Below are 14,121 nucleotides of genomic sequence, written 5' to 3' on the forward strand. Positions count from 1 at the left end.
AATCCCCAGACTCTACTGATCTCAGTCTCCAGTTCAATCCCCAGACTGTACTGATCTGTCTCCAGTTCAATCCACAGTCTGTGCTGATCTTAGTCTCTAGTTCAATCTCCATGTGTGCTGACCTCAGCCTCTAGTTCAAGCTCCAGTATGTGCTGATCTCGGCCTCTAGTTCAATCCCTAGTCTGTGCTGATCTTAGTCTCTAGTTCAATCCGGAGTCTGTGCTGATCTCAGTCTCTAGTTCAATCCCGAGTCTGTGCTGATCTCAGTCTCGAGTTCAATCCCGTCTGTGCTGATCACAGTCTCGAGTTCAATCTGCAGTCTGTGCTGATCTGAGCCTCGAGTTCAATCCCCAGTCTGTGCTGATCTCACTCTCTAATTCAATCCCCAGTTTCTACTGATCTCAGCCACCAGTTCAATCTCCAGTCTGTGCTGATCTCAGTCTCTAGTTCAATCTTCAGTCTGTGCTGATCTCAGCCACTAGTTCAATACCCAGTCTGTGTTGATCATAGCCTCTAGTTCAATCCCCTGTCTGTAATGACCTCAGCCTCTAGTTCAATCCCCAGTCTGTGCTGATCTCAGTCTCGAATTCCATACCCAGTCTGTGCTGATCTCAGCTTCAAGTTCAATCTTCAGTCTGTACTGATCTCAGCCTCTAGTTGAATCCCCAGTCTGTGCTGATCTCAGTCTCTAGTTCTATTCCTCAGTCTGTGCTGATCTCACTCTCTAATTCAATCCCCAGTTTCTACTGATCTCAGCCACTAGTTCAATCTACGGTCTGCGCTGATGTCGGCCTCTAGTTCAATCCCCAGTCTGTACTGATGTCAGCCACTCATTCAATCTCCAGTCTGTGCTGATCTCAGCCACTAGTTCAATCCCCAGTCTGTGTGTTGATCATAGCCTCTAGTTCAATCCCCTGTCTGTAATGACCTCAGCCTCTAGTTCAATCCCCAGTCTGCCCTGATCTCGGCCTCGAGTTCAATCTCCAGTCTGTGCTGATCTCAGCCTCTGATTCAATCCACAGTCCGTAACTGATCTCAGCCTCTAGTTCAATCCCCAGTCTGTACTGATCCCAGCCTCTAGTTCTATTCCTCAGTCTGTGCTGATCTCCGTCTCTAGTTAAATCTGCAGTCTGTGCTGCTCTCAGTCTTTAGTTGAACCTCCAGTCTGTTGTGATCTCAGCTTCGAGTTCAATCTCCAGTCTGTGCTGATCTCAACCACTAGTTCAATCTCCAGTTTGTGCTGATCTCAGTCTCTAGTTCAATCCTCAATCTGTGCTGATCTCGGTCTCTAGTTCAATCTACAGTCTGTGCTGATCTCAGTCTCCAGTTCAATCCCCATACTGTGCTGATCGCAGTCTCTAGCTCAATCTCCAGCTTGTGCTGATCTCAGTCTCTAGTTCAATCCTCAGTCTGTGCTGATCTCAGTCTCGAATTGCATTCCCAGTCTGTGCTGATCTGTGTCTAGTTCAATCTCTAGTCTGTGCTCATCACAGCCTCTAGTTCAATCCCCAGTCTGTACTGATCTCAGTCTCGAGTTCAATCCCCAGTCTGTGCTGAGCTCAGCCTCTAGTTCAATCTCCAGTCTGTACTGATCTCAGCCTCTAGTTCAATCTCCAGTCTGTGCTGATCTCAGCTTCTCGTTCAATCCCCAGTCTGTGCTGATCTCAGTCTCGAATTCCATACCCAGTCTGTACTGATCTCAGCCTCTAGTTCAATCTTCAGTCTGTACTGATCTCAGCCTCTAGTTGAATCCCCAGTCTGTGCTGATCTCAGTCTCTAGTTCTATTCCTCAGTCTGTACTGATCTCAGTCTCGCGTTCAATCCCGTCTGTGCTGATCACAGTCTCGAGTTCAATCCGCAGTCTGTGCTGATCTGAGCCTCGAGTTCAATCCCCAGTCTGTGCTGATCTCACTCTCTAATTCAATCCCCAGTTTCTACTGATCTCAGCCACTAGTTCAATCTACGGTCTGCGCTGATGTCGGCCTCTAGTTCAATCCCCAGTCTGTACTGATGTCAGCCACTCATTCAATCTCCAGTCTGTGCTGATCTCAGCCACTAGTTCAATCCCCAGTCTGTGTTGATCATAGCCTCTAGTTCAATCCCCTGTCTGTAATGACCTCAGCCTCTAGTTCAATCCCCAGTCTGTGCTGATCTCAGTCTCTAGTTCAATCTCCAGTCTGTGCTGATCTCACTCTCTAATTCAGTCACCAGTCTGTGCTGATCAGTCTCTAGTTCAATCCCCAGTCTGTACTGATCTCAGCCTCGAATTCCATACCCCATCTGTGCTGAACTCAGCCTCGAGTTCAATCCCCAGACTGTGCTGATCTCAGTCTCTCGTTCTATCCCTAGTCTGTGCTGATCTCCGCATCGAGTTCAACCTCCAGTCTGTACTGATCTCAGCCTCTAGTTCCATCCCCAGTCTGCGCTGATCTCGGCCTCGAGTTCAATCTCCATCTGTGCAGATCTCAGTCTCGAATTCCATACCCAGTCTGTGCTGATCTCAGCCTCCAGTTCAATCTCCAGTCAGTACTGATCTCGGCCTCGAGTTCAATACCCAGTCTGCGCTGATCTCGGCCTCTAGTTCAATCCCCAGTCTGTGCTGATATCTGTCTCAAATTCCATACCCAGTCTGTGCTGCTCTCCGCTTCGAGTTCAATCTGCAGGCTGTGCTGATCTCAGTCTCTAGTTCAATCTCCATCTGTGCTGATCTCAGTCTCTAGTTTAATCTCCAGTCTGTGCTGATCTCAGCCTCTGATTCAATCCACAGTCTGTACTGATCCCAGCCTCTAGTTCTATTCCTCAGTCTGTGCTGATCTCCGTCTCGAGTTCAATCCCCAGTCTGTGCTGATCTCACTCTCTAGTTCAATCCTCAGTCTGTGCTGATCTCAGTTTCTAGTTCAATCTGCAGTCTGTCCTGCTCTCAGTCTCCAGTTGAACCTCCAGTCTGTGCTGATCTGAGCCTCGAGTTTAATCTCCAGTCTGTGCTGATCTCAGTCTCCAGTTCAATCTCCAGTCTGTGCTGATCACAGCCTCTAATTCAATCCCCAGCCTCTACTGATCTCAGTCTCCAGTTCAATCCCCAGACTGTACTGATCTGTCTCCAGTTCAATCCCCAGACTGTGCTGATCTCAGTCTCTAGTTCAATCTTCAGTCTGCGCTGATGTCGGCCTCTAGTTCAAGCTCCAGTCTCTGCTGACCTCAGCCTCCAGTTGAATCCCCAGTCTGCTGATCTCACTCTCTAGTTCAATCCCCAGTCTGTGCTGATCACAGTCTCTAGTTCAATCCCCAGTCTGTACTGATCTCAGCCTCTAGTTCAATCCCCAGTCTGTGCTGATCTCAGCCTCGAGTTCAATCTCCAGTCTGTGCTGATCTCAGCCTCGAGTTCAATCTCCATCTGTGCTGATCTCAGCCTCTAGTTCAATCTCCAGCCTGTGCTGATCTCAGTCTCGAATTGCATACCCAGTCTCTGCTGATCTCAGCCTCTAGTTCAATCCCCAGTCTGCCCTGATCTCAGCCTCGAGTTCAATCTCCAGTCTGTGCTGATCTCAGCCTCTGATTCAATCCACAGTCCGTAACTGATCTCAGCCTCTAGTTCAATCCCCAGTCTGTACTGATCCCAGCCTCTAGTTCTATTCCTCAGTCTGTGCTGATCTCCGTATCTAGTTAAATCTGCAGTCTGTGCTGCTCTCAGTCTCCAGTTGAACCTCCAGTCTGTTGTGATCTCAGCTTCGAGTTCAATCTCCAGTCTGTGCTGATCTCAACCTCGAGTTCAATCCCCAGTCTGTATTGATCTCAGCCACTAGTTCAATCTCCAGTTTGTGCTGATCTCAGTCTCTAGTTCAATCCTCAATCTGTGCTGATCTCGGTCTCTAGTTCAATCTACAGTCTGTGCTGATCTCAGTCTCCAGTTCAATCCCCATACTGTGCTGATCGCAGTCTCTAGCTCAATCCCCAGTCTGTATTGATCTCAGCCACTAGTTCAATCTCCAGTTTGTGCTGATCTCAGTCTCTAGTTCAATCCTCAGTCTGTGCTGATCTCAGTCTCTAATTCAATCTATAGTCTGTGCTGATCTCAGTCTCTAGTTCAATCCCCAGTCTGTGCTGATCTCAGTCTCGAATTGCATTCCCAGTCTGTGCTGATCTGTGTCTAGTTCAATCTCTAGTCTGTGCTCATCACAGCCTCTAGTTCAATCCCCAGTCTGTACTGATCTCAGCCACTAGTTCAATCCTCAGTCTGTGCTGATCTCAGTCTCGAGTTCAATCCCCAGTCTGTGCTGATCTCAGTCTCTTGTTCAATCTCCAGTCTGTACTGATCTCAGCCTCTAGTTCAATCTCCAGTCTGTACTGATCTCAGCCTCTAGTTCAATCTCCAGTCTGTACTGATCTCGGCCTCGGGTTCAATCTGCAGTCTGTAATGATCTCAGCCTCTAGTTCAATCCCCAGTCTGCGCTGATCTCGGCCTCGAGTTCAATCTCCAGTCTGTGCTGATCTCAGCCTCTAGTTCAATCCCCAGTCTGCGCTGATCTCAGCCTCGAGTTCAATCCCCAGTCTGTGCTGACCTCAGTCTCCAGTTCAATCCCCAGATTGTACTGATCTGTCTCTAGTTCAGTCCCCAGTCTGTGCTAATCTCAGCCTCTAGTTCAATCTCCATGTGTGCTGATCTCAGTCTCTAGCTCAATCTCCATCTGTGCTGATCTCAGCCTCGAGTTCAATCTGCAGTCTGTACTGATCTCAGCCTCTAGTTCAATCTGCAGTCTGTACTGATCTCAGCCTCCAGTTCAATCTCCAGTCTGTTCTGATCTCAGCCTCTAGTTCAATCCCCAGTCTGTGCTGCTCTCAGTCTCTAGTTCAATCCTCAGTCTGTGCTGATCTCAGCTTCTAGTTCTATTCCTCAGTCTGTGCTGATCTCAGACTCGAGTTCAATCTCCATCGGTGCTGATCTCAGCCTCGTGTTCAATCTCCAGTCTGTGCTGATCTCAGTCTCTAGCTCAGTCTCCATCGGTGCTGATCTCAGCCTCGTGTTCAATCTCCAGACTGTGCTGATCTCAGCCTCGTGTTCAATCTCCAGACTGTGCTGATCTCGGTCTCGATTTCAATCCCCAGTTTGCTGATCTCGGCCTCTAGTTCAAGCTGCAGTCTGTGCTGATCTCGGCCTCTAGTTCAATCTCCAGTCTGTATTGACCTCAGCCTCTAGTTCAATCCCCACTCTGTGCTGATCACAGCCTGTAGTTCAATCTCCAGTCTGTGCTGATCTCAGTCTCTCTTTCAATCCCCAGTCTGTGCTGACCTCGGCTTCTAGTTCAATCCCCAGTCTGTGCTGATCTCAGTCTCTAGTTCAATCCCCAGTCTGTGCTGATCACAGCCACTAGTTCACTCCTCAGTCTGTACTGATCTGTCTCTAGTTCAATCTCCATGTGTGCTGATCTCAGCCTCCAGTTCAAACTCCAGTCTGTGCTGATCACAGCCTCTAGTTCAATACCCAGTCTGTGCTGATCTGAGCCTCGAGTTCAATCCCCAGTCTGTGCTGGTCTCAATCTCTAATTCAATCCCCAGTTTCTACTGATCTCAGCCTCTACTTCAATCTTCAGTCTGTGCTGATCTCAGTCTCCAGTTCAATCTCCAGTCTGTACTGATCTCGGCCTCGAGTTCAATCTCCAGTCTGTACTCATCTTAGTTTCTAGTTCAATCCCCAGTCTGTGCTGATCACAGTCTTTAGTTCAATCCCCAGTCTTTACTGATCTCAGCCTCGAATTCCACACCCAGTCTGTGCTGATCTCAGCCTCTAGTTCAATCCCCAGTCTGTGCTGATCACAGCCTCTAGTTCAATCCCCAGCCTGTGCTGATCTCAGCCTCGAGTTCAATCTCCAGTCTGTACTCATCTCAGCCACTAGTTCAGTCCCCAGTCTGTGCTGATCTCAGGCTCTAGTTCAATCCCCAGTCTGTGCTGATCTCAGTCTCTAGTTCAGTCCCCAGTCTGTGCTGATCTCAGTCTCTAGTTCAGTCCCCAGTCTGTGCTGATCTCAGCCTCTAGTTCAATCCCCAGTCTGTGCTGATCACAGCCTCTAGTTCAATCCCCTGTCTGTACTCATCTCAGCCACTAGTTCAATCTCCAGTCTGTGCTGATCTGTCTGTAGTTCAGTCCCCAGTCTGTGCTGTCCTCAGTCTCTAGTTCAATCTCCAGTCTCTACTGATATCAGTCTCTAGTTCAATCTCCAGTCTGTGCTGCTCTCAGTCTCTAGTTGAACCTCCAGTCTGTACTGATCTCAGTCTCTAGATCAATCCCCTGTCTGTGCTGATCTCAGCTTGAATGTCGGTGGTGCTACGATTGGTCTCTTTGACCCTGGTTTAGGCAGGGGATAATAATCGTGGGTTCCCCTGTTGATTGCTGTCCAGTGACCGCTGCCTAAATGTGGAGATTGGATGAGATCAGGATTGATTTTAATGCTGCTCTCAGTCAAATAACCTGTTGGTGCAACCTGTCTGGGCTGATATGTCAAGTATGGTCACTTGTAACTGGAGGGCTATTGGTGCTCCAGCATGAGGCAGATGGGCGGGGGTGAGTAAATACCCCTTGGGGGTTAAACGTTTGGTTTTTATATCATTACCTCGCTTGGTTAATAAATAGAATTCCAGATGTTGTGTTTCACATCCTTGCATACTCCCTGGCCTCTGTCGATGCTACTTGGTAACCTGATGTTAGAGTGACTTAGTGATTATTTTTACTGAATTTCTTTCTCTCTCTCTCTCTCTCTTCTGCCCCTATCCAAGTGACACAGTGGCGTGTGGAATCATGCCATGCTAGTTCTCTTCTTTCCGCCCGATTGTTGTCTGTGATGCCGTGCCAATTATTTCCCAGCTTCAGGAATGTCGGAACCCTTTAGTCTTGGCATATTCGATTTCAGAGAATCGTAGAATTTTACAACACAAAATGAGTCCATTTGGCCCATGGTGCCTGTGCTGGCTCTGAACGGGCCACTTACTGGATTGTATTCCCCTGCACTTTCCCCATAACTATATGTAGATAGAGATTGTATATAGATTTGGAGATATGTAGAGAGAGAGAGGGAGATCTGTTTTAAAGAAAGAAAGACTTGCATTTATGTAGCGCCTTTCACGACCACCGGATGTCCCAAAGCACTGTACAGCAAATGAAGTATTTTTTGAAGTGCAGTCACTGTTGTCATGTGCGAAATGCGGCAGCCAAATTGCATTCAGCAAGCTCCCACAAACGGCAATGTGATAATGACCAGATAATCTGTTTTTTAGTGATATTGTTTGAGGTATAAATATTGGCTAGGACACCGGGGAGAACTCCACTACTCTTCAAAATAGTGGCATGGGATCTTTTATGTCCACCTGAGAGGGCAGACGAGATTTATTATCTGAACTGAATTATAGCACCTTCGACAGTGAAGCACTCGCTCAGTACTGCAGTGGAGTGTCGGCCTAGATTATGTGTTTAAGTCTCTGGAGTAGGACTTGAACCCACGTTCTTCTGATTCAGGCGAGAGTGCTAATACACTGAGTCACGGCTGACAGATTAGGGAGTGCAGTGAGGCATGTCGATTAACTGTCTGATTACATAGACAAATTTCCCCAGTGAGGGCATTGACCTTTGCCTCGGAGTCGCCACTTTTATGAGTGCAGTGCCCTCAATGAGATTAAATGAGCTGCTTGTTTTCTCACAGACCATAACTCATCTCATGAATGCATGCAACAGGACTGAGCCAGAGGATCAGCTTGATGCTGCTTGACAGCAGAAATGAAAGCAACTCTCTACGCAAGACCAGATCGGCTCTATCGTATTCCAAAGAACCAATAACTGAGCATTTTAAGATTAGTAATCAGGCAAAGAGAATTTTTCCACCAAGATATTGATGACATAAATCTGAGCTCGAAGTTCTAGTGTGGGTTGGTATATAACACCTCACATCTGTTGATTACACATCAGACTCCTTTTCTGAATGGTGAAGGGATGAAGAGAATGTATTTCAGTCCCAGGTGCGCAGGCGCATGCTCAGTGAATGTGTTTTGTCTGTAGGTTAACCTTTGCTGCTCTCTAACTGGAGGCCAGTAGATGATCTGCTCTTCAAATTATGCAATTACCTGTCAGGAACTGGGTGCTAGGATGAAGGCGGCGTGGGCTGGCCCACACTCTTTTTATCGTTTCTTTACTTATTCTGTATCCCCCCTGCCCAAAGATGGTTTTACCTGTATCTCCTCATTGAGCGCAATCTCAATCACATCCTGATGCACCTCATCACCTCTCCTCCTATTCAACCTTTGTACCTCAATAAAAATAATCCATCAGTTTGGGTAAACTCGGCAAGTCTCACCCTGGAACCCAAGTGTGTGGCTGGGCTAAGCTAAGTTTTATATAAAATTTAGGTTGCTTGCACAAGTAAGTGAACGGTTAGATTTGACTGTCCCTGCTGTAGGCTTCAGTTGGCACATATAAGTTGCTGGGATGACCTCAGTGAATATACCCCTGTCATCGTTCCACTTATTGTTAAACCATAATGAATTTTAATGGGTTTTGACAGAGTGGGTGTGGTGGATTATCGCTGACTCTAGCTCTTGATTTATTGTTTGTCAACTTAAAAAACAGATAATTGACCAAAAGCACCATGGCACGTACTTCGATTAGAGTCTGGTTCAGGCTCTGAATGCTGGCAGCGTTTTTATGCTTCTATTTTAAGGGCAGCTTGAATTGCTTGCGTCATTAGTGAGACGGGACCTGGATTAGATAGCAGTGGGTATTAGTGACGTAGACCCCACTGTGCCAGGGCCAGGTCTGTAAGAGTCACAACTCTACACGAGGGCTTTGGTAATCTCATGTTCAGATTAGACCAGATCAACATGTTGCACATTTTAGTTATTGCTTCATGCCCTAATTGTCTTTTGGATGAGATGTTAAACCTGCTCAAGCGGATGTAAAAGATCCCAAGGCACCATTTGGAAAAGAGCAGGGGAGTTCTCCCAGTGTCCTGGCTAACATTCCCTCAACCAACACCACCAAAACAGGTTAACTGGTCTTCCGTTCATTGCTCTTTGTGGGATCTTGCTGTACACAAATTACTTGCCTTGTTTACCTACATAGCAACAATGACTGCACTTCAGAGTAATCCATTGGTTATGAAGTTGCTTTCGGCTGTCAAGAGGCTATTAAAGATGCTATATAAACGCAAGTTCCTTCTTCCTTCCTCTCTACTGTGGTTGCTTAGAGGGAGTAGTTTACAAGCCTGTCCTTTTGCATATTGTAAAGGACAACTTCAAACTGGGTAATTCAATGCCACTGTTCAGTGTTTGAATCATACAGAAAATCCCTCATAACAGAAACTCGCACTATCCCCGCATGCAGCATCTTGTGTAATGAGAGAGTTCATTGAAGTACAATCACTGGTTCCTCAGTACTGGTTGTGAATATATAAACACTCTGCTCATTGTGTTGTTGGTATTTTGGCTCCTTTGGGACACTCGCTAAACTGTCTACCTATTGTGATAGACTTTTTCTTGCTGTAACAGTCTTAAACAGTTAAAATTTTCTTTTTGCTCTCTTCTCTTTCTCTTCTCTCTCTCTCCACTCTGTAATAAAGTTTCCCCCAATTGGCCATGGGTTTTTGATCTTGTGTGTCACCTCTCCCAGGAGACTGTGGCACCGAGGGGGTAGGTAGTCTCTTGAAATGATGCATAAGGCATCTCACAACTGTAGGGGGCAGTCTAGATGGCCAGCTGTTATTTTTCCTGTCCATTTTCGCATGTTGGTGTATTGAGAGGGGAGGGTGTGAGGAAAAGGTACTGAATGCATTTAGTGTATAAACAGAGCTGCCTTTTGTCTGCTCATTTACTGCTGGTAGAAGCCAAGTGTACATTATTCAAACAGTTTCAGGGCCGACCTGCGAAAACGGTTAATCTAAATTGGATTCGTGTTGTTTAAATGGGAGGAATTTTTTGTGTGTTTTGTGGATTGTTCCAAGTAGGTGAAACATTAATTGGGGTGCTGAGCCCATCATTAATCTCCCCTAATCCCAATTTAAATTACTATTTGAAGTCCCGGCAAAGCCTGGTCTGGTCGCCTGGCTACAGATAGTTTATATTGCTGCTGCATCCATGATGCTGCAACTATAAATCTACAGCTAGCAACATAGCTCCATATAAACTATAGCCCTGCCGAGGTCTTTATTTATTGCCCTCATCAGTACAGCGCAGTTCATACCTCATTAGAGTAGAACATTGCAACTTATTTTCATTAAAGTCTTGATTGAAGATCATTTCATCCTTCAGGATTGAACTCTGCACCTGCATGTATAATATGCTCCCATTGTTTTTTTCTATTCTGGTTTTCATCATTTTTCTCCATTCCTGAAGATGCTGACTCTGGGACCATGACAAACATAAGAACATAACATAAGAATTAGGAGCAGGAATAGGCCATATGGCCCCTCGAGCCTGCTCCGCCATTCAATAAGGTCATGGCTGATCTTCGACCTCGGCTCCATTTTCCTGCCCGATCCCCATATCCCTTGATTCCTCGAGAGTCCAAAAATCTATCCGACGTAATAAAACTCACTACGCACTTGGTTTGAGCATAAAGCAAGGCTTTAATCAACTTGTTTCAGAACATGGAGGCCTAGTTGTACTTCACTAGTTCCTTGTCTTACAAAATGTCCCTGGAAAGCTGGTGCCACCAGCTGGCCATCCAGTGTTATTTCACGAGTAGTTTCTTGAATGATGAGACTTATAACACTATCTATCTTGGCCTTGAATATATTCAATGACTGAGCATCCACAACCCTTTGGGGTAGAGAATTCCAAAGATTCACAACCCTCTAAGTGATGAAATTCCTCCTCATCTCAGTCTCCAAAGGCCGACTCCTTATCCTGAGACTATGCCCCGTAGTTCTAGACTCTCCAGCCAGGGGAAACAATCTCTGATCATCTATCCTGTCAATCCCCCTCAGAATCTTATGTTTCAATGAGATCACTTCTCAGTCTTCTAAACTTCAGAGAGTATAGGCCCAATCTACTCAATCTCTCCTCATAGGGCAACCCTCTCATCCCAGGGATCAATCTAGTGAACCTTTTTGTACCGCCTCTAAGGCAAGTATATCCTTCCTTAGCTAAGGAGACTAAAATTGTGCACAGTACTCCAGGTGTGGTCTCACCAAAGCCCTGTACAATTGTAGCAAGGCTTCCTTACGCTTGTACTCCAACCGCCTTGCAATAAAGGCCAACATGCCATTTGCCTTCCCAATTGCATGCTAACTCTGTTTCATGCACTTGAACACCTAAATCTTTCTGAACACCAACATTTAATAGTTTCTCACCCTTTTTTAAAAAAAAAAAAATCAGTTTTTCTATTCTTATTGCCCACTCACTTAAACTGTCTATATCCCATTGCAAGCTCTTTGTGTCCTCCTCACAGCTTACTTTCCAACCTAGTTTTGTATCGTCAGCAAACTTGGATACTTTGCACTCGGTCCTTTCATCTAACTCATTAATATAGATTGTATATAGCCGAGGCCCAAGCACTGATCCTTGCAGCACCCCACAGCTTGCCAAACTGAAAATGACCTGTTTATCCCTATTCTTTGTTTTCTGTTTGCTAACCAATCCTCTATACATGCTAATACATTACCCCCAACCCCATGAGCCCTTAACTTGCGTAACCACCTTTTATGTGGTACCTTATCGAATGCCTTTTGAAAATCCAAATATACTACATTCACAGGTTCCCCTTTATCTGCCCTGCTCATCCTCAAAACACTCTAATAAATTTGTCAAACACAATTTCCCTTTCATAAAACCATGTTGACTCTACCTAATCATATTATGATTTTCTAAGTGCCCTGTTACCAATTCCTTAATACTGAAATCCAGCATTTTCCCGACGTCAGGCTAACTGGCCTGTAGTTCCCTGTTTTCTCTCTTGCCTCCTTTTTTTGAATAGCAGGGTTAGATTTGCTACTTTTCAATCCACTGGGATCATTCCAGAATCTAGCAAACTTTGGAAGATCACAACGAATGCATCCACTATCTCTGCAGCCACCTCTTTTACAACCCTATGATGTAAGCCAGCAGGTCCAGGGGATTTGTCAGCTTTTACTCCCATTAGTTTCTCAAGTATTTTTTCTCTACCGGTATTAATTACTTTTTTCCTCATTCTTATTAGCCCCTTGGTTCCCCATTAATTTTGGTATGCTTTTTGTGTCTTCTACTGTGGAGACACTTACAAAATATTTGTTTAAAGTCTCTGCCATTTCCTTGTTCCACAATATAATTTCTCCTGTCTCGGCCTCTAAGGGACCAACGTTTACTTTTACTACTCTCTTCCTTTTTACCTACTTTTAGAAAGTCTTACAATCTGTTTTTATATTTCTTGCTAGTTTACTCTCATTCTATCTTCTCCCTTTATATCAATTTTTGGTCATCCTTTGCTGGTTTCTAAAGCTCTCCCAATCTTCAGGCTTACTACTATTCTTTGCAACATTAGAAGCCTCTTTTCTTTTAATTTAATACTATCCATAGCTTTAGTTAGCCACAGATGGATCAGTTTTCCCATGGAGTTTTTATTTCTCAATGGAATGTATATTCATTGAGAAATTTGGAATATTTCTTTAAATGTTTGACAAATGACAATTCTTCATAATGGCCCAAGTCATAAACAGACAGCTGACATGGTTCAACGCATTTTCCAATGTTGCCCTGTGCTGCTCTGGCTGACATCAGATAAGGCAGCATAACCCAAGAAAGATAGAACCTGCAACCTTTCTAGTCTGTAGCTCACTGACTAATCTTTGTGAGCATGGTAAGGATTGTAGAGTTGTCAGGTGGTCCTGCCCTGATATGGTATTGTTCCTGTTACTTTGCAGCTGATTTTTTTCCCCATCCCCTACTCCAATACCTTGTTAGTACACATTGGTAAACCTGCTTATTACTTGTGCAGGATAGACCGCTCTCAGGAGACCCTCGACTTGGATGGAATCGTGCTGGTCCTAGATCGCCATCTTCATGATACAGTTACAGGGATGATGACGAGGATTGCCGTCTTGAAGTGGTTGTATCACCTTTATATCAAAACTCCTAGGAAGGTAAGAGCCATAGGTAAAATCCAGCATAGTCCCAGCCAATGTGCCCCCTAATTTATTTATGGCTGGGTGGCCCATTCATGCGCGAAACTTAACTTAACAGTGGAAAAGCCAGTCCCGGGCAGCGTGGGACAGGCAGAGAGTTGCACGGCCGTGCAGCTTCGAGGGAGCATTGGTCCTAGCTGTGTGTGTGTCTCGTTCTATGTTAGTGCTGTAAGCCCAGTGTTAGTTACAACAACTTGCATTTATATAGCGCCTTTAACGTAGTAAAACGTCCCAAGGCAGTTCACAGGAGTGTTATCAAATATAAAATTTGGCACCAAGCCACATAAGGAAATATTTGGACAGATGAGCGGTTGGTTTTAAAAAGCGTCTTAAAGGAGGAAAGAGAGGCGGAGAGGTTTAGGGAGGGAATTGCAGAGCTTAGGGCCTTGGCAGCTGAAGACACAGCTGCCATTGGTGGAGCGATTAAAATCAGAGATGCACAATAGGCCAGAATTGGAGGAGCTCAAAGATCTCGGAGAGTTATAGGGCTGGAGGAGGTTACAAAGATGGGGAACGTAGAGGGGTTTGAAAACAGGGATGAAAATGTTTAAACCGAGGGATCAGCGGACCGGGAACCAATGTAGGTCAGCGAGCACAGGGGTGCTGGGTGATTGGGACTTGGTGCGAGTTTTTGATGAGCTCAAATTTATGGAGGGTATAAGATGGGGGTCTGCCTAGGAGTGCGCTGGAATAGTCAAGTCCAGAGGTAACTAAGGCATGGACGAGGGTTTCAGCAGCAGATGAGCTAAGGCGGGGGCGGAATTGGGCCGACACCCTAGTGTGTGTTACAAATGTCAGTTTGTTTGCATGAATCTTGCTCATTTCAGAGCATGTGTATCCATACCTCAACACACGCAACTGAAGTAACACCGAAAACAGGTTAACTGCTCGTTAATCTTGCTGCTGTCTGTGGGATCTTGCTGTGCATTAATTGCCTGCTTATATAACTGACTATGCTTCAGAAAGTAATTCATTGGGTGTAAGGTGT

General features: G+C 45.5%; 1 protein-coding gene across 1 annotated transcript in view; it reads left to right on the forward strand.

Moving 5' to 3' along the window:
* vac14 (vac14 homolog (S. cerevisiae)) overlaps positions 1-14,121 on the forward strand; it is a 398,888-nt gene that overhangs the window by 65,351 nt on the left and 319,416 nt on the right. The window contains exon 10 of the mRNA XM_085992023.1: positions 12,947-13,091. Within this exon, the coding sequence (XP_085848149.1) occupies positions 12,947-13,091 (145 nt within the window). The remainder of the gene's footprint in view (positions 1-12,946; positions 13,092-14,121) is intronic.

Source organism: Somniosus microcephalus, chromosome 6, assembly GCF_052327205.1.
Source record: "Somniosus microcephalus isolate GS21.2 chromosome 6, FLI_Smic_1.0, whole genome shotgun sequence".
NCBI classification, from domain to species: domain Eukaryota; kingdom Metazoa; phylum Chordata; class Chondrichthyes; order Squaliformes; family Somniosidae; genus Somniosus; species Somniosus microcephalus.